The sequence below is a fragment of the Cnephaeus nilssonii genome, assembly GCF_951640355.1.
Source record: "Cnephaeus nilssonii genome assembly, chromosome: 10".
NCBI classification, from domain to species: domain Eukaryota; kingdom Metazoa; phylum Chordata; class Mammalia; order Chiroptera; family Vespertilionidae; genus Cnephaeus; species Cnephaeus nilssonii.
Window position 1 is genome coordinate 69,332,037 of NC_137081.1, and position 23,084 is coordinate 69,355,120.

The following is a 23,084-nucleotide window of genomic DNA, read 5'->3' on the forward strand; positions in this document are numbered from 1 at the left end:
TCTCATTTGTGTACTCATTTAACATATGTTTACTGAGTTCTTTCCATGTTATAGCAATTGTTATAATAATGGAAACAGAGTTATGAATATAGGAGACAGTACCGTTGCTCTCACAGAATATTCTGATGAGATAACAAACAAAAAAATATAGCATGCTACATGTTTGTAAGTTCTATGGGGAACATTAAATTAGGGTCAGAGAAAAGGATTGTGAATGGAAATGGTGGGAAGGGATTGTTTGCTTGTTTTTAAGAGAGATTAGGAAAGACCTACCTTAAAAAGTAGAACTTACCATTTGCAAAAGCATGGATGGACCTGGAGAGCATTATGCTAAGCAAAATAAGCCAGTCAGAGAAAGTTAAATATCACATGATCTAACTCATTTGTGGAATATAATGTACATAAACTGATGAACAAAAATAGAACCAGAGACATAGAAGCATCGAACAGACCATCCAACCTAAGAGGGAAGATCAGGGGAGAGGGATAAGAGATCAACCAAAGGACTTATATGCATGCTTATAAGCATAACCAATGGACACAGACAGTAGGGGGGTGAGGGTATGTGCTGGGGCGTGGGAGCGGCCAGGGAGAGGTCAATGGGGGAAAAAGGAGACTTATGTAATACATTAAAAAATAGAGAACTTAAATAAATAAGTTAAAGGTAATGTGTGAATAGAGATACAAAGCAAATGAAGTAATAAGCCTTACAAATTTCTAGGCATCAAATGAATTATTTTGTACCAGGCAAAGGATAAAACAGTTTTAATGGCCCTGTGGAAGAAGTAAGGTGGTCAGTTTGGCTGGAGCAGAATGAGCTGAGAGAAAGAAGAAAATGATGAGGCCAACTGGCTAGCTGGGACCAGTAGGATCAGATGAACCACTAAATGTTGTTCAGCTTTTACCCTAGGAGTTTTGGGAAGCCAGAGAGGAATTTGAGACAAGGAGTGACATAATGTAACTTATATCTTAACTAGAAGCCCGGTGCACGAAATTCGTGCACGGCAGGGGGTTGTCCCTCAGCCCAGCCTGTACCCTCTCCAATCTGGGACTGCTGGAGGGATGTCTGACTGCCCGTTTAGGCCCGATCCTGGTGGGATCGGGCCTAAACGGGCAGTCGGACATCCCTCTCACAATCCAGGACTGCTGGCTCCCAACTGTTTGCCTGCCTGCCTTCCTGATTGCCCCTAACCGCTTCTGCCTGCCAGCCTGATCACCCCCTAACCACTCCGCTGCCAGCCTGGTTGATGCTTAACTGCTCCCCTGCCAGCCTGTTTGCCCCCAACTTCCCTCCTCTGCCAGCCTGGTCACCCCTAACTGCCCTCTCCTGCAGGGTTGATCACCTCCAACTGCACTCCCTTGCAAGCCTGGTCCCTCTCAACTGCCCTCCCTTGCAGGCCGGGTGCCTCCCAACTGCCCTCTCCTGCTGGCCATCTTGTGGTGGCCATCTTGTGTCCACATGGGGGCAGCTATATTGTGTGTTGCAGTGATGATCAATCTGTATATTACTCTTTTATGAGATAGGATAGAGGCCTGGTGCACAGGTGGGGGCCAGCTGGTTTGCCCTGAAGGGGGTCACAGATAAGGGTGGGGATTCCCTTGGGGTGTGGGGCGGCCTGAGCGAGGGGCCTGTGGTGGTTTGCAGGCCGGCCACGCCCCCTGGCAACCCAAGGGGAGGCCCTGGTATTTGGAATTTATTTTCCTTTTACAATTGAAACTTTGTAGCCTGGAGCGGAGCCAAGCCTGGGGCTCCGGCAGCCATTTCTGTGGCAGTTAATTCACCTTCTACAATTGAAACTTTGTAGCCTTAAGTGGGTGAGCCCGGCCAGGGTGTGTGGAAAGCTTTGCTTCCCCTGTTGCCGCCGGGGAAGCAAAGCTTTCCACACACCCTGTTGTGGCCTGCTCTCTCAAGCTCCATTCTGCCGCCATTTGTTTGAATTTGTTTACCTTCTATAATTGAAACTTTGTAGCTTGAGTGGAGGCTTAGGCCTGCAACGGCTATGGGAAAGCTTGGCTTCCTCTGTTACCTGGGAAACCTTGCTCACTGTGGCTGTAGCCATCTTGGATGGGGGTTAATTTGCATACTCGCCCTGATTGGCTGATGGGCGTGGCTTGGCTGGTGGGCGTGGCTTATGTAGCGGAGTGATGGTTAATTTGCATATTACCATTTTATTAGAGAGGATAAGGTCACTTTGGCTGTTGTGTTGAAAATAAAAAGTAGAGAGCAAGGATTAAAGTGGGCACATCAGTTATGAGGTTATTATAATAAACCAGGTGTGAGATGATAGCATAAAAGTGATGAGAAGTGAACTGATTCTGGACTGATTTTAAAGATAGAGCTAACAGGGTTATTTGATGTTTAAGTTTATCTTGTAAGAGAAACAAAGAAGTCAAAGATGACTTTATGAGTTTTGACTGACGCATCTGGAAAATAATATTAGCACATTATAAAATGGAGAAAATTAGGTGTAGGAGAAAATCAGAATCAGTTTAGGATATGTACAATTTGAGATGTATGTTAGACATATAAGTGAAAATGTCACAATATACAGTACTGGAAAGCAATTTACCAGCCAAGTGAAGGAAATATTGCCTCCAAAAAAGAGAGTTATCAATTGGGTTTAATATTCAGGTAGGAGAAAACTTGAAACTTTAGGGATGAATTTAAGCAATATGAAAGCAACTAATGACCTTGATAGAGAGTGAGTGGTTGGGATAAAAGCCTAAATGGAGTTGGTTCAAGAGTAAGGTGACCAGACGTCCCACTTTTGGCGGGACTGTCCCGATTTTTAACAATTTGTCCCGCGTCCCGCGGCGTTTTTAAAAAGTCCCGATTTTTGGAAAGAATGCATGACAAGCTAGGGAACAGCGGGAGAACAGGAAGGGAATATAAGGTTTTCGGCGGCCATGTGGCTATTTAGCCAGGATATGAGTTTTATATTATTTTTGTTAATTTTATAATGTTAAACTTTAATAATAACAAATAATTGTTGAGAACTGATTATCGAGAACTGCTTATCAAAGTTCGCATTGTTGATCAGTTGTTAGAATTCGACCACCATTGTTTGGACTTAATGAACAATGGCATTTTTTGGGATTGGCAACGACGAAAACATTTTGTAACTGTCTCTCAGACGATACACATCGTACTGCGTGCTAGTAAGCTAGTTAAACAAGTGATGTCATTACAAATCAGCTATTCAGATAATTTAGGTAAGTAATTTATTTATTTATTTCATAAATACATAAATTTTCTTGAATTTAGCAGACAGTACTCGTATTATTTATATTTTATAGTGGCGGCAAAAAGTCTAGCACCGGCCTTGAAAGTGACACGACTTACGTTACAGCAAATTCAAAGGAAAAATAATACAAGTCAGTATTGTTATTATTTAGAAAGAAATATAGGATTAAAATAATTTTTAAAATATAGTTACTTTATAACAATCAAATTAATTTAATTTATAAACTAATAATAAAATATGTTCATGTAATTATGTACCTACTTACTGTGTTTTTAAGCAATATGTATATAATAATTTATCATATAATTTTAAATTTTTTTTTTAGATTTTTAACATAATGAGTAAGAAAAGAGGATGCAAATTCAACGATGATCTAAGAAGTGAATTTCCTTTTATTAAAAAAACCAAAAGTGATTACAATATAGACCAAATTTTTAATCAAGGAACCCCCCCCCCCCATCCCCGGGCTGAAACCGGTTTGGCTCAGTGGATAGAGCGTCAGCCTGTGGACTAAAGGGTCCCAGGTTCGATTCCGGTCAAGGGCATGTACCTTGGTTGCGGACACATCCCCAGTAGGGGGTGTGCAAGAGGCAGCTGATCGATGTTTCTCTCTCATTGATGTTTCCAACTTTCTATCCCTCTCTCTTCCTCTCTGTAAAAAATCAATAAAATATATTTTTTTAAAAAAAGAACCTCCCCCCCACCCCACCCCCAGTCAATGGTGTCCCGCTTTACCAATGTTAAAATCTGGTCACCTTATTCAAGAGATAAAGAGAGTGGTTAAATTAACAAGAGTAAAGGTAGACAATTCTTGAAAGGAATTTTTATTCTAAACCAGAGGAGAGTAATGGAGGCATTAGCTAGAGTGAAGTCAAGAGATCTAGAACATGCAAAGCAAAAGAAAATAAGATGACTGAAACAAGAAAATACATATTTTTAGTGTTAAAAATGAGAAATCCCAAAGTTAACAGTAATGGAATAGTAGGAGATAAATAGGAATAAAATCATCACTGTGGAGCATCCTGTGAGCCAATGGATTGGTAACATGTTGACCAATGTGAAATACAGCAAGAAGTATGAGCATGAAGAAAAAGGGCATTGTATTTATCAAAAATGAGGCCATTAACAGAAAAAGCATCAGAATATATCAGAATGTTGGACATATATTTTTAAATATCTCTAATATTTCATTCATTGTTTTTAATGTTTTGTGCACTTTTCTAGTAATCCTATCTAATAAAAGGGAAACATGCAAATTGACCGTACCTCCGCTATGCCCACCAGCCAATCAGAGAGAGTATGCAAATTAACCCCAACAAAGATGGCGGCAGCCACGGAGCTGGAGCAAGCAGGAGGCTTGGGTTGCCCCCGGCAATGGAGGAAGTCGAGCTTCCCACCCGCCCTGGCTGGCCCTGGCCTCCGCTCAAGGCTACAAAGTTTTAATTATAGAAGATAAATAAATCCCAGATACCTGCTTCCAGCCAGCCCTGGCCTCCACTCAAAGAGGCACTGGAAAAAATAAAATAAAGAAAAAAATGAGGGGCTGGGAGCTTGGGTCGCCGGGGGCGTGGCCAGCCTGCAAACAGCCATCAGCCCCTCACCCAGGCTGGCCAGGCACCCCAGTGAGAACCCCCACCCTGAAGGGGGTGTGGCCAGCTTGAAAACAGCCCTCAGCCCCTCACCCAGGATGGCCAGGCACCCCAGCAGGGACCCCTAGCCTGATCCAGGACACCCTTCAGGGCAAACCAGCTGGCCTCCACCCATGCACCAGGCCTCTATCTATACTAATAAAAGGGTAATATGCTAATTAGACTGGGAGACCTTCCAGGAGACCTTCCAGACGTTCTTCTGGACAAAACCATGGTGGCGGGGCTGAGGTAGAGGCGGTTAGAGGCCAAGAGGGGAGAGCAGTTGTGGGTGATCAGGCCAGGATGGGACGGCAGTTGTGGATGATCAGGCTGGTGGGGGTAAGCAGACCAGCAGGGGGGCCTGTTGGGGGCGAGCAGGCCATCAGTGGGGGTCAGTTAGAGGTGATCAGGAAAGCAGGGGGGAAGTTTGGAGTGAGCAGGCCAGCAGGGGGGCAGTTGGGGGCGAGCAGGCCAGTGGGGAGGGAAGGTGGGGGCAAGTAGACCAGCAGGGGGGGCAGTTGGGGGTGAGCAGGCTGGCAGGGGAGGCAGTTGGGGGCGAGCACACTGGCACGGGGGGCAGTTGGGGGTGAGCAGGCTGGTGGGGGTAGGGGCATTTGGGGGTGAGCAGGCTGGCAGGCAGAGGAGTTAAGGGCAATCAGACAGACAGGCAGGCAGGTGAGCGGTTAGGAGCCAGCAGTCCCAAATTGTGAGAGGGATGTCCGACTGCCGGTTTAGGCCGGATCCCTATAAACCAGCAACAGGACATCCTTCAAGGGGTCCCAGATTGGAGAAGGTACAGTCCGGGCTGAGGAACAACCCCCACCCCCATGCACGAATTTTGTGCACCGGGCTACTAGTTTGTACAATAAATAAAAGTGAAAAACAAAAACCTACTCTGGTAGACATAGAATCTAATAGTAAGAGATGAAGTTTTCTTTAAAAAACTGTTAAAATGTGCCAGAGGCCCCCAATATCTTTGATTCCTATAATTCACAGCCTTATGTAATTCCTTCCTCTTGAGTGTAGACTCCATTTAATAAATTGCTTCTGACCAAAAGAATGTGGCAAAGTTGATAGGATTTAATTTCCACCATTAGATTATAAGAGATTTTGACTTCTGTCTTGTTAGTCAACTCTCTTGCCTGCTCAGCTAGCTGTGTGCTTTGAAAAAGCAAGCTGTCCTGCTGAAGAAGCACATGTGACAGGTAACTGAGAGTGTCTCTGACCAACAGCCCTGAAGGAACTGTACATGAGTCAAACCTTCAGATGCGACCCCAATTCTGGCTCAAACTCTGATTGTAACCTTTTGAGATATACTGAGTTGGGGGACTCTGCTAGGATCCTGACTCACAAAAACATGAGGTAATAATGTGTGCTGTTTTAAGTTGCTGAGTATTAGGGTAATTCACTTTGTAGCAGTAGCTAAAGAATACAGTCTTGGAGTGAAGGGATCACTTACCAATTGTTCCAATGGAGGAATAACATCTTTCAAGACATGCTGTGAATGATTCCTTCTGTGTCGGGGTATCTGCAAAAGTATTGACATTGATGCTATTATTTTTTTCTTTTAAAAAGCTACAAATTATTTCAAACAATATAAATTAGTGGGTGTACATGAAAATAACCATATTCAGATTCATTCAACAAGGTGAATAAATTAAATATAAAATAGGAAGTAAATCTTTTGAGACTGACTAATTTGAATAAAATGTGTAATCAAAGATGGTTTGCTGTAATATCTCATATTCCACATTCTTTTTCTACCATGTAACTTCCTACAAGTTGTGGGGTCTATGTTCTTCATTTTGAACCTAAGAAGACCTCTATGTCTTGAGGTTTAGGAGAAAAAATGATGACATTTATTAATGATAAAATATTTTTCATTGAAATAGTTATTTAAGTATATGAAATATGGGAAAAAACCACAAACATAATAAGTACATGACTGAAGTTTGGTAAACAAATTTTAATGCGAAGAAATTGAAACCAGAAATAACCAGTTATTCAGCACACACATTTCACCCTTGAAGGAAACCATTAGTTCCATGGTATAAACAAAATTCAAATTGATAAATGATACGATAATATTGTCTGCTATCATTTCTTGAGTACTTATTATTTGCCCGGCACTATTCTAAGTGTTTTGCATTTTTAATATATATAATTCTCATCCAAACCTTAAGAGGTCAGTTATATTACCCTCTTTTCATTAAGTGTTAGAAACACACACACAGATGGTTTTAAGTAACTCTAAAAAAAAAAACCCCACAGCTAGTGATAAATCTGGGTAATATTTTAACACAGATCTAAGGCCTCAATAGGGTGCAATATTTGATTTCAATTTATTATTTCTCCAACAATATAAATGTATATGTATAAAGACAGGCATTAAATGCTTAGGGAACTACAAAGTTGAAATCCCTGTGTGCATAAATAGATATTTCTGAGATAGGAATTTAAAGAGTGTCAAACTTATAAATTTGTACATAGTTACACAGGAAGCTAGAAATCAGGTTTCAAATCTGTTATAAATCATCTTAATATTCCTTTAGGGGAAGTAATATTGCTGATAATTCCTAAATCAATAAGCTAGCCAATCTATCATGTTCAACCAGGTTATGAAGATGGGGGGGAGGGGAGCGCGGAAGAAATTTCATCACCTGTCTTTTGCTTTACTGCTCTTCTCAGTTAAGCATTGGGCACAGAAATATGTTATTATCCCAAATCAGATTATGCTGACTGAGACTTATGATTTAGGAAATTCTGGATTCAAATTGTTCAGTTGTCTTGCATGGATATCAGGAAAATTAGGACGTTTTAAGAGAGCTGTCTGTATATGATGATATACTTAATTGAAATAATTATAAACTTGAGGTCAACCAAGTTTTGATTAAAGTCTGAATCAAAGAATATATGTATATGTATGAAAATATTATAGAATTTATATAGTTATTTATAAATAATTTGTTACTGCTATCTGGTAATTTTGCAAATCATTATGTGGCACATTCTTGAGAAACATTCCCACTTAAGACATTAGATGTCCTTATAAACCATTCAATTTAGCAAGTCAATACCTCATGTATAGTACACTCATTTGCTGGTCATTTTTAATAGTAGGTGCTCAAAATGTACTTCCTTTGTTAAAATTATAAAACATCTCTACTAGTATTGCAAAGAGAGTACTTTATTTTGGATGGTCCTAAGTTTTTCTCCAGAATTTCATAATTTCTAAATGTATCTGATATCAAAAACCTATATTTTGTTCTGCAAATTTCTTCTGGATAAGTTTCAGAATGCGGGCAGAAGCGGGATCCATTGTGTGATCTTAGGTGCTTTTCACTTTTGCAGGAATCGTTAATTAATCCCTGAATTTGGAAAACTTGAATAACAGTAATAATATTAGTAGTAGCTTGATATAACTTTATTTAAATACATTATTTTCTCCTTGAATTCCAGAAGCATTTCTTCTGAGGAAGCCTGACAATATGGTTTTTGTGTCTGTTTTCCTTTTTGTTTCCAAATGTTCTGAAATAGTATACAGATCATTCCTCTAAACATAAGTAGACATGTACGTATATCTACCACATATTTGTGTTCACAGCCTATTTTTTTCCTAATTCTCAAACTCAAATTATAAAATGTTGGTTTCAACATAATTTCCAACTTCCTATTTGAGAATTTCCAGTACTTTAGCAAAAAGAAGCCTTAATAATTTAAAGTTTCTCTCTTTAGAGGTGACATGATTATGTCTTAAATTGCTTTTCTATAACAGTGTTCTGCATCTTCAGTAATTGAATTTCCATAATAAGTACTTGAGATGATGACAACCCTTCCTTTTCAGGTAAAAAAAAAAAAAAGTCAGATCTCATCTTCTTTTTCTTTTTAATGATGCTATCTTCCTATTGATTTATTGCGTCCAGTAAATAGCGTCCAGTAAATAGAAATGATTTGTAGCTGTCATTGGGGGGAAAATTAAATACAAATGTCTTCTGATTTGGCTTTTTAAAAATATATTTATTTTACTTATTTTTTAAAATATATTTTTATTGATTTCAGATAGGAAGGAAGAGGGAGAGAGAGAGAGAAACATCAATAATGAGAGAGAATCACCACTCGGCTGTCTCCTGCTCGGGACTCCCTGGGGATCGAGCCCACAACCAGGGCAAAGTGCCCTTGACCGGAATCTAACCCAGGACCCTTCAGTCCATAGGCCAACACTCTATCCACTGAGCCAAACCAGCTAGGGCTGATTTGGCTTTTTTGAATCCAATATCAGATTAACATATCACTGCAACACTTTTAGATCAAATCTATGAGTTTTTCCTGCTTTATTATCACCCACTACTCTTCCTCCTTCTACTTCCCTGCTCTTTCCCAAGTACTTTAGCTTTGTAATTGTGCAAAGCAAAGTAGAAAAATGGAGTACTCAAGAGTGTTCAATGCATATTTTCCTTTAAGTTCCTTTTTGCTCTTATTATAATATGCATAATTAAGTTTTTCAGATATCTTTCCTTTCAAAAAAAAAGAATTAAAAAGTCACTTTTTCAAAGTATCTTCATTTTTTCTTCCATTCCTTTTTCATTTTTATCTATTTAAAGGAAATGAAACTGATGGGTGGAAATAGTACTTGATATATTAAAAACTGTAAAAATAACATAATTTGGGCATTTTATTTTTCTGGTGTAGGAGGGTCTACTGTGAAAGTTATATATAAACATGAAACATTCCACATAGCTCAGTTTAAATAGATTACCATTTTTGATGAAAGTTTATACCTTGTGGCTTAAAATTGAAATAAAATCACTTGAATAAAAGCATTAGTTTGTTCCAACATTTTCACAGACACATACATTTTCTAAGGCATACTTCCCATTACCAACCTCCCTGGATACTTAGATAAAAAACAGAAATAAATTTGTGGCTAAGTTTAGTTTTATCTTTATGGTTCTCAAAAGTTTCTCAATCTCTCTCTCTCTCTTTCTCCCCCCCCCCCCCTCTTTCTCTTTCTCTCTCTCTCATTGTATCCCAATTCTTATGTTCAGATCTTCATTTGTTTTTGCAAAATTATATTTCTTAAAGCTATCACAATCAGAAATTAAGAGAGGTCAGTGAAGTTTTTGTTTGTTTTACGTGGAAACATGGCCAAATTTTTTGTATTCATAACAATTTAGTTGTTTAGAAATAATAATCATAAACCTTAAGTGCTGGCTATATTTTAAAAATCGTGTTTATGTGGGAGGTACTGCTGTTGAGAGAAAAAATTAAGATATGAGGACATTATCTTATATCATGTTTTTCATCTCTGTCTTATCTGTTTGTGGACACTGTAAAGTCATCCATATCTCACAATTACTCTACCACTATCTAAATGTATCTTTCATAGTCCTAATGGAGATAAAGATATAAATCATAAAAAACCAAATTCTTCTGTTTTGTTCCATATTAATGTACCACACATATAGTGTTTAAGATTTATATTCTACTCCTCCCTCTGCCCACAATATCATCCAATTGCCATAGTGGGCATCCAATGCAAATGTCCCTCTTTTTTATTTTTTGGCTTTTCCATAAACCTCTTTCAGTTGTATGTTGTCAATCAGAAATCTGACACTCTCTCTTAGCTCTTTTATCCCCTGCAGAAAATGAAAGGAATATATTTGGAATCTTTCTGGCGGACATATTAAAGTTTATTGACATTTTTTTTTTTTAGTTTGTTGAATACTCTTTGGTCAGTGTCTGAGTCACCTGTAGTGTTCACCAGCCTTTCAATCCTTGGGAAATCTAGTTGAGTTAAATTCAGCTTTAACCACATTTTCCCATCTTTCAGATAGACAAAGGGAAACACTGACTGGAATGATTTTAACTCCTTGATACTTTCCCTTGCTTTATTTAGTCCCAACCACTGTGTTTTTCTAAGAAGAAAATTAAACTGCCACATAACTTCCTCTTTAAAGAAAAATTAATTATGTACTATGCATACTTCCTTATTTATTGCTAAATACTATTTCCTTTAATTCTTCCCCCCCATCCCCCACTCTCTCTCCCATGTTTTCAGTGGAATATTTCTTTCTAAGACAGTCTTCTCAGACTGAAAGGTGTTATTTATATGGAATTTATATGAAGTACAATTATATGTTGTCTTAATTTTTAAATTTATTTTCTTCTTTCTCTGTAGGTTAATTTATATTTAGTTATATATTTATAAACTGATATAATAATAAACTCAAGGCCAACATAGACCCATAAACATTTTATTCTACTTATTATGTTATCCATGGTATTATACCTAAGATAGCATGTAATCTGTTAGATCTATAGCAAAAATTACTAAAATTCTCAGTTGAAATAGTGTATTCATCTCTTTTATGCTTTACAACAGAGATATTTCCTCTGTTGATATTACAAAAAAAAAATAGTTTAGAGACTTGATAATAAAAAATATAACACGTGCCAAACTAACATTTCCTCCACAACTGAAAGTCATATGTTATCTTTTAAATAAAATATTTAAGACAACAGAAAATGATACCAAGAAAGCTATTATAAAAAAAGCACAAGCACCACAGAACAAAACAAAATATAAAATAAATAAATAAATATTGAAGGTTTAAATTATTAAAATGGTCTGCCTATTTTTAGCCAAATGAAATAAATCATTGTCAATTCATCATTTGGCTATGTTGGTCAGAACTCTATATCTAATTTCATGAAGTTCAACTATCTGGAAAGTCTCAACAAATTAGAATCAGGCTTTATTTTCAGTCTCAAATATAAAGTCTCTTCCATTTCCCAGAAGAGCTTAAGTTGAAATTTCAAGTTTCCTTGTTATATTTTCAGGTGTATGTCCAATCGCTGAAGAAAATTTTCTCTTCTTTGGAAAGCTATAATCCATTATACAACAACTTCATCCATAATATGTAAAGTTTGATAAAGATATTTATTCACAATCAGATTTTTATAGTCTTTTGATACCTTTCCTCATACATCATTATTTTTTAATGCAAAGATGGAAATGTACTATTTGATTCATTGAAAATGCTCTGTCTGTGTGGAAAGGTCAATTCTAAAAGCAGTGTGAGAGGCAATGCTTTTAATAACTATGGCATTTTTTCAACAATTAACAGACTTTTGGTCAAATATTTAAAATATACATGGAAAATCTCTCAGCATCTTTAGTGAATATCTAATAATTGTATCATTTCAGTTTCCTTTCTCAGTTATTCTTTGAGTTTTTCACAGACCCCCAAACTCACCTTCTGCTGCCGAAAAAGCAGATTTAGTTCTGAAGGTTAATCCAACTCAGCAGGATTGAAGGATGGCACTTTTCCTTGGTCGTAAGTACTAGTATGTTGGCTCAGGCCAGACAGCTGTTAGGACATTTTCCTCTGGGAATCGTGCCCTCAACACCCACCGTTGATGCACATACATGGTCTACTGGCTGCCGACTTCTATGCCCATCTGCTCAGATGGCATGGTGCCCACTCACAAGTTGGCTGGATCCTTGCCCTTAGTGTGTAGATGCCAGGCAATGATGGGTTTAGATGGGCAGCCTGCATAATACTACAAGTGACAGTTTTTTTTCTCTCTCTCTCTTGCTCTCTTTCTCGCTCCAATATCTGTCCTCTGTGCTTTCTCTAAAAGAGAAAGTTGTATTTCTCCACCTTTGATTATACCTGTGGACACATGTGGCCTCATACAGGTAGATATACAAATGTACCCAGCCTGCTATCAACAGTGAGATGAAAGGGATGAATCCACAGAGCTCCAAATGACAAGTTCTAACACCAAAATGGGTTGGATTGTGAAAATCCCCACCACCTGGAGTCTGTCAGAAGAAATTTAGCATGGGTGTAAGTACAGCAGACCTCTCACAGATAGCGATGACACCAGGAAACAGCTTAAGTTACAGCACTTTTTGTCTGTTGCAGCTCCAGCACAAATCACTTGCCTTGCATTGAAAAGGCAAAAGCAGCAGCAATAGAAATAAATTAGGCAAAAAGAACCAGCTTAATGGGAAGACAATTTATATGCTCAATAGGGGCAAGGGTGCAAGCTATAATATTCAGACCTCAGAAATAACCCCGACTGGAGGTCCTAATAGAAAGAAAAAGCAACAGAAATAGCCTCTATTATTCCAATCTACAGCGAACCCATGGAGAGGAATAGATTGGCATAGGAGGTTGTGACTTTAATGATCCAAAGCATATGAATGCTTGTTAGCAGACAGCAGACAGACATAAGTAAGAACAACAGTAATGGCTGTATCTGCAGCCTGGCCTATGGAACTCAAACCAATCAGACAGCATTGGAGAGCAGTGCCAGGAGGTATGTTAAAGCCATGCTTTCCTTGTGTGTTTATTCAAGGGTGATTGAATTCAGGGTGTTGTCAGTCTGCCTTGGAGAATGGTTATCCAATGTGTAGGCATGATCTTTCTCCCTGAATATGCTCTGTTGAGTCAGTTAGTTATGTGTGACTACTTGCTCTGTCCTAGTCTTTATACATTGCCAAAATCCTGCAGTCCAAGTTCCAAAGGAACAGGGCCTGAAAACTTTTGGCTCCAGAATCAAATTAGGCTTCTCTGCTTCCCTAGCCAGAAACGCATAAATACCCAATGGCCAAAACCAAAGAATTTGACATTGTGGAATGAATAGAGCTGTCATATACCACTAAAGTGTGGAAATATCTACTGTTTGAAGTTAGGACTAGTTCAACATCTTCAGTAATCAGAACAGACTTCATGGGTTATTCTGGCTTTTGATTGGAAATGTTTCTGGCAAGCTACTGATTCCAGATATCAGAAATGCAAGAACATACGGTTTATAAGAGAAAATCTGCCATCTTTTTCCTATCAAAAATAGTTCTCAAAGGCAGCACATTTTCATAAAAGACGGACCCCTCACCCTGTTTTCCTGATTGACCTTCAAGTTAGCACCACCTGCATAGATGTACACTTAAAAGAGAACTAGTCAAAGAAGAGGTTAGTTGGTATAGTATGAACAAATGTTTATGTAAAACTATATTTTGAATTATCTGGGGAGTTTTTCACCCATTTTTTATGAATATAGACAGGAATGGGTATAATCACCCAAAACTCCTCAATCTGATTCTATACTATAACACTTAGAGTTCTCAGAAAAAATCATTTTCTTCATGACTTACCACACCTTCAGGTTATAACAGCAAAAGTCACATGCAACTAACTTAAGGTAAATGAAGAAAAGCAGATGCCTTGTCTTGAGGTTAAGGGCCATGTTTTACTAATCTTAAAATCCAAAGAACTTAACATAGTATAGAACACATATTATAGGACTGGTCATTTCAAACTTTATATAGCATCTCTTTATACATGTGACCTATTATTTCATTGAATTCACCAAGACCTTCAATAGCCTATAATGTCTTGCTCTAAGATATCTTGTTAGAAATGCATCCATCATTCTTTTTAAAACATGGACCAAGTCAGCATTCTTTTTCAGATGAACTTTCATAATATCCGACAGAATATCTGTCTTCTAACCTTACTGAAATAAGGTTAAATTTTCAAAATGATTTCCTCTCACCCCCCTCCCCATCAGTCAACCATTGAAATAACTGATACTAGCTAGATAATAGTTCCATGATCTATGTAGTATATAAGATGTTTGGGGTTTATGTTCCTCTTCTAGATATAAAAATAAATAAAACACATATATAGATATATGTAGGTAGAGATATAAATATAGATATAGATGTAATTCTGCTTTTTAATGGTACTATACAATTACATAGTTTGTTATTTTTTAATAGTTTTATGTTCTATTATGACTTAACCTTTGCACAAATTATTTAACCTCTTGTTGTTTCTATGTCAACTATAAACTATGGATTACATTATAAATAATGAAATTAATAACTATACAGCTTCATCCACATGGTAAATTCTCAGTATTATAATCTCCTTTATACCAATCTTCTATTCACCCTATTAGCAAATGAGTAAATATATTCTAGTAAAAGGATAATTGACACTAAGATAATATGCTTATAAAGTATTCCTTCATGCCCCTAGAAACTCCTTTAAAATTATATCTTATTTTACATTAAGGAACTCTAATCATTTCCTTCTAGGATACTTTGAAACATTTTATTAGAAAAACTTTTAAACACTCAAGGACATAAAGTTATATTGGGCATGAACACCAGGAGGTGGAAATCTTGGATTCATCTTAGATTTGGCCCCCATCTGGCCCTTAATCATGTCCCTCCCACAAGTAAAAAGTCACCCCCTCCCAAGATATCGAAGAGTATCTCATATAATTACAACAATTCAAAGAAAGTCTCATCCTTTAAATCTAAATCCCATTATCTCACCAGCTCAGAGAACTAAATCTAATTTTGAAAGAAGGTGAGCTTGCCTGAGATCAACTATTAAGTAGCAGATGCAGGATTCAAACACAGATAATTTGCTACTACAGCCAGTTGTGTTTAACACGTACTGTGCAGTATCCATGCTATGAAGTAGTTATGATGATTGCACTCATTGCATAGATGATAAATCTAAGGCAAGTAAGGAAAAGATCACAAAGTTAGTAAGGTTCAGAGGCAGTTTGGTTTATCCAGATTAATCTGATTGAAAACCCAGGCATTCTGACAACAAAGCTTTTAAATGTGGAACTTAATAGTGGATATTCAACAAATGCTTGTTACCTGACCATGATATCACACAGTTTTCAGGTCAAAACATGGAATAATATTTATCACACCTTTACTCAATTTTATACTGAAGTGCTTACTTTCTATTTTCATCATATCTCAGATAAAGAATCTTTATAAATCTAAGATAAAATAATGATAGCAATGTTTGGAAATCAGACAGATGAAGAGACTAACAGTATGTATAATTTGCCACATATTTACTCAAAAATAGTGCTATATATTTTTATTTGGTGGATCCAGATGTTGGAAAATAGCCACCTGTCCTGGATATTATACTAGTTGAGGAAAAGATGCCAGGGTGTCTAGTTGAAAGTTGAGGACTGACCACACCTTAAGCTCCTCTTTCTACCAAAATCAGAATAAAAGAATAAAAAAGTACTGTGTGTATATATATATATATAGAGACTGATAATGTGAGCAAAAGTGGATGATAAATCTCAAAATATGTTTGGAGGATAAAAAGTGTATGAAAGCATTGTCATTACTTTATAAAACAAAAGAAGCTACAACCTCAGTTTTCAGCAATGGAAAATGGAACCTTAATGACAAAATAAGTTATTAAGTGCCCCCTCTTCACAGACCAAAAGCTCATAACTTGGTAGCATCAGGTACCATGAAAGACAAGGTTAAGACTGCCTATAACAGCATCATTCAGGAAAGCTGGACACCCAAGCACACTCATTCATCACATATTGCCAGGGACTTCTCCCAGACCTATACAAGACAGATATTAAGCCAGGTAGCCTCTAGAGTCTTGATTCAAGGCCATCTGGCATTGTGAATGGAAAAGAGAAGTGTAGGCCTATGAACTAGGGCAGTGGTCGGCAAACTCATTAGTCACAGAGCGGCAAACCACGGCTCGCGAGCCACATATGGTTTGCGAGCCGCGGTTTGCCGACCACTGAACTAGGGGATTAATGTATACCTACTAAGCAATGGGAACCTTAGCACCCATTCTCAGCCATTCTACATGTTGGTTTTACATGTTCTACAGAGAAGCTAGTCAATACATAGCACAGTAACCCAACTCCAAACACACAGATAGTATTTCAGTACCTTCTTTTAAAATATGAATGTGCAGGCATGGGTTACTAGGAATTAATTAATATATGATAGAATATTATAAAATATATAACATAGGTACAGTTAATTTATAATACAAAACATATTATGTAATACCTATATAATACTATATAATTAATATCTTATATATTATAAATTATAATTACTACTCTGATCAGAGTATGCCAGATGCTCAAGGCTAATTTGAGTATGGGGGCCCTGTCCAGAGTATGCTGGATGTTCAAGGCCAATCTGCCATACGCAGGTGCAAAAGCAAGGACACAGCAATCTTACTGTATGCACTGTGCAGGCATACCTTTCTATAACTCAAATATTGATGTCACTCTTTGGCAAGAAGCCTCTTTTGTTTAAATTGGTATAAAGATGTGTTGCTCACCAGCCGGTGTACAGCTGCTTTGTGGGGCTACTGTGTCTGCAATGGCTGCTGTATTGGCGGGGCTGCTTTGTGAGGCTATTTTGTCCAGCTACTTTGTAAGGCTACTTTGAAGAATGGTTTTGTATGAGAGCTCCTTGTTAGCAATGGCTACTTGGTCTACAATAAAGACTCTCCTGTATGCCTATGATTTCTCCTGTCTTGTCCGTCTAATGCCTGGCATCTGAGGACCTGTGTTCCCACACTATATTGCACATATTTATTGAGCATCAATATTTACAATGCACTGTCCTAACTGCTGAATAAAATAACCTCTGCTAAAATAAAGCTAATATAGTTGGAGAAAGTCACAAAATGAAGGAGAACTATCAAAACAAGTAAACATAAAAAGGAACACCCAAAAGCAGAAATAAGAAACTTAAAAAATGTTATTGGTAATATTATAAAGAGACTAGAGGCCCGATGCATGAAAATTCATGCAAGAGTAGGCTTTCCTTCCCCTGGCTGCTGGCACCGGCTTCCCTCCAGCACCCAGGATCCAGGCTTCCCTCCTCTGGCCACTGGCAGGCACCCAGGACCCGGCCTGGCTTCCCTTGGGCTGCCTGCAGGCACCCGGGACCCAGGCTGGCTCCCCTCCTGCCCCTGGCTTTGTCAGGAAGGACGTCTGGTCTAATTAGCATATTACCCTTTTATTATTATAGATAAGAAAATATATAGAATTCATAAAAATAGGAACAATAATAAAGAGAGGCATTTGAAAATTAATAATATAAAGAAATATATTTGTTAAATCAACATAAGTTTTGGAGGATAATAATAATAAATATGTTAGGATATAGTAAAAAAAACAGGGATGAATCATAGAAAAGAAGAAATAAGGGAAAGATTGATAGGAGTTTGACAGATTTTCTGACATCTTTGAAAAATTAGCTCTAGGTATGACAAAATAGAAGTAAATTAAACTAAGTCAATCATCAACTACATGAAAGAAAGTTGAATGCAATAGGATTATGATTATACTAGTGGCCCGGTGCATGAAATTCGTGCACGGGGGGAGGGGGTTGTCTCTCAGTCCGGCCTGCACCCTCTCCAATCTGGGACCCCTTGGGGGATGTCTGACAGGCAGTAGGACATCCCTCTCGCAATCCAGGACCGCTGGCTCCTAACTGCTCACCTGCCTGACTGCCTGATCACCCCTAACCACTCTACCTTCCAGCCTGCTAGCCCCCATCTGCCCCCCCCTTGCTGGCCTGATCACCCCCAACTGCCCCCCTGCCAGCCTGCTTGCCCCCAATTGCCCCCCCCAACCCTGCCAGCCTGCTTGCCCCAACTCTCCTCCCCTCCTGGCCTGATCGCCCCTAACCACCTCTGTCTCAGCCCTGCCACCATGGCTTTGTCCGGAAGGACATCTGGAAGGTCTCCTGGAAGGTCTCCCAGTCTAATTAGCAAATCACCCTTTTATTAGTATATATAATAATTTTTGGCTCAACTAGGAATATTTAGAAAATCTCAATAATGTCAAGTAGTGATTGAAATAAAATGTGATAGAACTATAATGGAAAATTGAAGGAAAACAGGAAGGTATGGAGTACGAGTGCAAATATTAAACTATCATAACAGAAAGTTGATACAAATATCTAAAATATATAAATCAGAATGAATCAGTATATGATTAGTTCTGAAAAATATGAAGTTAATACAAAAAAGAGACAACAACAACAACAAAATAAAGATGTTGAATGTGGTTCCTCTAGGAAATGAGATTGATAGACATATGGAGAAGCCTGAGGAATGTTATTTTTAATCAAAATGACTAATGTCTTAACTTCGTGAATAACTTTGATAGAAAATAAGCATTGATTAAACATTAATGGTAACATATCAATAAAAAAATAAAATGTTTATCAAATAGTCTTGAGAAAACATGAAAGGGAGCAGGCAATTTTCACACCTAATTGGATAAATGCTCAACCAGGACTCTTGGCAATCAATTTACAATATGAAAAATTCCCACTTACCTATCAGATCCTTGAATATGAGTTGACTACAAAAAGGATTATAAGTCTGTTCAGCAGAGAATAATTGTTTAAAAAAAAATCACAATGGTAACAACTAATGGATTTAAGCCCTGCATTCACCATTAATTTTGTGTGATTTAGGGCAAGTTATTTAATCTCTTTGTGTCTCAGTATCCTCAGATATAAAAAAGAGAATATAATAGCTTATAGCTCATAGAGTTATGGAATGATTAAATAATACTTCTAAAGGGCTTTCAAGAGCACCTGGTATGTAATAAGTACTCAATAAATGCTAACTATTATTATTATCAAAAGAAGTCCTAAATCCTGAACCCTATCAGGATCCCTCCTAAAGGATCCGTGTCAGCCCTTTTATCTTCTTAGAGTGTTGGATTGAGGACTCACTGCCTAGTACACTATGGGCAGTGAAAGAGAGTCAAAGGAGAAAGCAAGGAGGAAGTGGGACTGTGACCCCTCTTCTATTTCCTCCGTCCTCTCTTTCTTTTGCTCTGTGAAGGCATTTCACACATACAAATGCAACTTTCCAAATAAATAGTTAAGGAATAAAATGCTTATGTTTGCATTTAGTACCACAGTGCAGGGGAGAAAAAGCACTGATGCTATTATTTAACTAGATATTTATCTTTCTGGACATTAAGTGGAAGAGGCTGGGAAATAACCTCTCAGTTGTTACTAGCGGGTGAAGCGCCACTATTTCCCTGATTCTGTAATGTCCACAAAAAGCTTTTTATGTTTCTGGTTTTTACAGAAATCTACAAAGATTAGAGAGAAAGCCCCTTCAACAGTCACCTACTTAAAACCTTTTCATTTTCAAATCAAGGGAAGCTTCCAAATTTTTATTAATTTTTAAAAAAATAACTCTCTCATTAATGCTCCCCTTGGATGAATAAAGAAGGAGTTCAATTCTGAGCCCATTTTTAATCTTCCATTGTGTACACACCACAATGCAAGAGTTAGCTCATTAGTGCTCTCGGCAAGGGCCATCATTTTTAAATGATCACAGTGTTTGGGGAGAAATCAGTCACATAGAGTAATGCTTCCCAAACTGTGGTCCTGAGCATTTAGGGGAAAATCCTCTGTGATTCATTTAAGAGATATTTTAAGGGAAATGTGAAAGCTGATAAAATATAGGACCAACTGGGACTGTTTTGAAGATAAAGGGACATAGCATGGCCATAATATTGGTTTAGGGACAGGGATTTGAAATCAGTGGCAGTCCAAAAATGAGGAATAAAAACCTTAAGTCATAGCACATAAAACAGGTGAAAACAAACCTAAGAATCAATGATTTAGGTTATATGCTAAAAGAAAATTTTTATAATTTAAACAAATTTTGTAATATAAACTCTTAAAATGAAAACTATATTGCTACACTTTAAAACAGAAAACTCTAACCTATTAATCTTTAAAAATATGTTTTTATCATGAAAAAGGCATATTTTTATTCTTTGAAGGTAGAGGTAATTTAAATATAGATTACTAAGTTTTTATTATAAAAAAGAAAATATATTTTGTTCCTAATACATATGCTCAAATTTCCTTGATAATTTTTTGTTTCAACACAGACTTGATTTTCTTCAGCTAGCCACAATGAAAGACACACCCAAATCAGCAACAACAAAAAAAGAAGTTGATAATTATTTTTTAAATATTGACAAGAAGCTTAATGACAAAGCCCTTGAAGGAATGTAAAGAATATACTTAACAGGAGTTTGGTGGTTTCTTTCTCAGGGAACAGGACAGTTTAAATAAGATAATGGTTAGAAGATCTTCGTAAAGCTAATGAATTTGGGGTATTTTAAAAAGTATATATTTCATACCTTTTTTGTAAACTTAAGATAGAATACTTTTTCTCTTCATGTTATGAAACATCACTTAAAATTATGTTTAGGAAAACCACTTTCACATGATTTATGAAGCCCTTCTGATAATACTGACAAAGGATATAAATAGATTTCCTATGATAGCAATTACTAATGGGAGTCTACAGAGCATGGTGAAAAAGGCAAAAATCATTCTAACAATCAAGAAAAGACATTTATTTTTGTAAATATATATTTTTATTGATTTCAGAGAAGGGAGGGGGAGAGAGAGATAGACACATCAATGATGAGAGAGAATCATTGATTGGCTGCCTCCTGCATGCCTCCCGGATCCAGTGCCCGAAACCTGGGCATGTGCCCTGACCAGGAATCAAACCATGACCTCCTTGTTCATAGGTCAATGCTCAACCACTGAGCTACACCAGTTAGGCCAATAAGGATATTTCTAGAGAAAGGATTTCAACTCTTTTTGGACCTCCAAACATACCTGAAAAAAATACACCTATAAGTAACAATTGTTACTATTTCAGTGACTATAGCCATTAGGTAACATACCAAGACGATACTGCAGAATCTTTGAGGGGAACACAGTTTGAAAAACATCTCATACTAGAATAAAAATTAATGAGAGAACCAAAAGTTTAAAGCAAGGGAAAATACAGAAAATATTCAAAGTATATTAGCTTCAGTCTATGTTAGCAGATAAAAGCAATGGGGCAAAGAAAGTTTCAATAGGAATAAAGTAAATTACAAATGGAAGAAATTTATTTTTATTTTATGGTAGCAACTATATGCAGTTCATCCTAGTAATCACAAATATCAGCACCATACTGGGCATATGACTGGCACGGAATAAATGTTAAGTTAAATGTTAAGTATCAATTTTTTAAAATTCACTTTTTATATGATTTTATATGTATTAGCCCATTTTATAAAAACAGTATTGTATGATATAAAATAAATTATTACATACATTTGGAAGACAAGGAAATTGAACTATAGTTTAAACAACTATTTCTTGGGTGATTTCTATGAACAAAACATTGTGTTGAGTCCTGCATTGGTGAGGTAGGATTACTACTGTAAAAAATTATACTTTATTTTTTACTTACATCCAAAATGTCATTTGATCTACACAATTAGTCTCCTAAATAGCTATTATTCAATTCTAAAATGAGGCTCAAAGATATTAAGTGACTAGATATTAGTTAGCTAGTCATTTGATCCTATACCAATACATGATGTTTCCTTGAGACCACACAGAGTAGAAGCTGCCATTTCCTTTCAAATGGACCATTCCATCCCCAACCAGCCAGGTAATTTATGGGTGGGAATATGGATAAAGAAAATAGTCCTGCTGTACTCAACTCAAAGTCATCAGAGAGAATTTCTAAGTAAGCAACACAACTGCATAAGTTTGCCTGGTTTGCTATCCCTCTCTTGGCTATGCAATGCTGTCCAATTCTTTGAGGTCATCTTTATACAGATAGAGTTTCAGTTGGTGCTAAAGGCACTTGTCCTTCAGACTTTTGCCTCACCAAGAATCCTGCCTTCTCGTCAGTATATGCAACCATTCACCCTGTCGAATGCTATTCTTTGCAATTCAGCTAACATGATAGACTTCAAAATATAAGCCTTCAGAGCAACAAGCTGCATCAGCGGCTGTGTCATTTCAGGTTATATGTTTCTGTCCTTTCTTCATGAGACTTGGGCTGCTGGAATGCTGACCTTCAGTTGCAGTCAACTGCCATGGGCTACAGTCAAAGAGAAAGCAAGAGTTCTGAAGAGCAAGGGCAAACCAGCCGAGAAACTTCTGCTTTGGCTAATCTCACGTTCCTGTCTTTCTTTTATCCGTCATGCCAACTTGATGACTTACAAAGACTACCTTTTTATGTGGTTCTGACTTTCAACTTCAATTTAAGGATGCTGTCTTTTTCTTTTAAATTTTGATTCCAGTAAACAAACTTATAACATGACAGCATTTTAGCTTTAAAATAAAGAAAAACAAATCCAAAACAGAGAAATCTAAAGTGTTTTAAGTCGCATCCTATTCTTACACTTATACTGGAATTGTGTGACCCTTTCAGCGTTATGTACTTTTATTTCCCTTTAGTGTGCTCCTGTTTTTATAAGATCATTTTAAATACTTTAATATACTTGATAATTTTTTAAATAAATATTTATATCAGTACAA

The 23,084-nt window shown here is 37.2% G+C and overlaps 1 protein-coding gene across 1 annotated transcript in view; it reads right to left on the reverse strand.

The window, feature by feature from the left end:
• ARHGAP15 (Rho GTPase activating protein 15) overlaps nucleotides 1-23,084 on the reverse strand; it is a 665,200-nt gene that overhangs the window by 580,307 nt on the left and 61,809 nt on the right. The window contains exon 3 of the mRNA XM_079782709.1: nucleotides 6,333-6,401. Within this exon, the coding sequence (XP_079638835.1) occupies nucleotides 6,333-6,401 (69 nt within the window). The remainder of the gene's footprint in view (nucleotides 1-6,332; nucleotides 6,402-23,084) is intronic.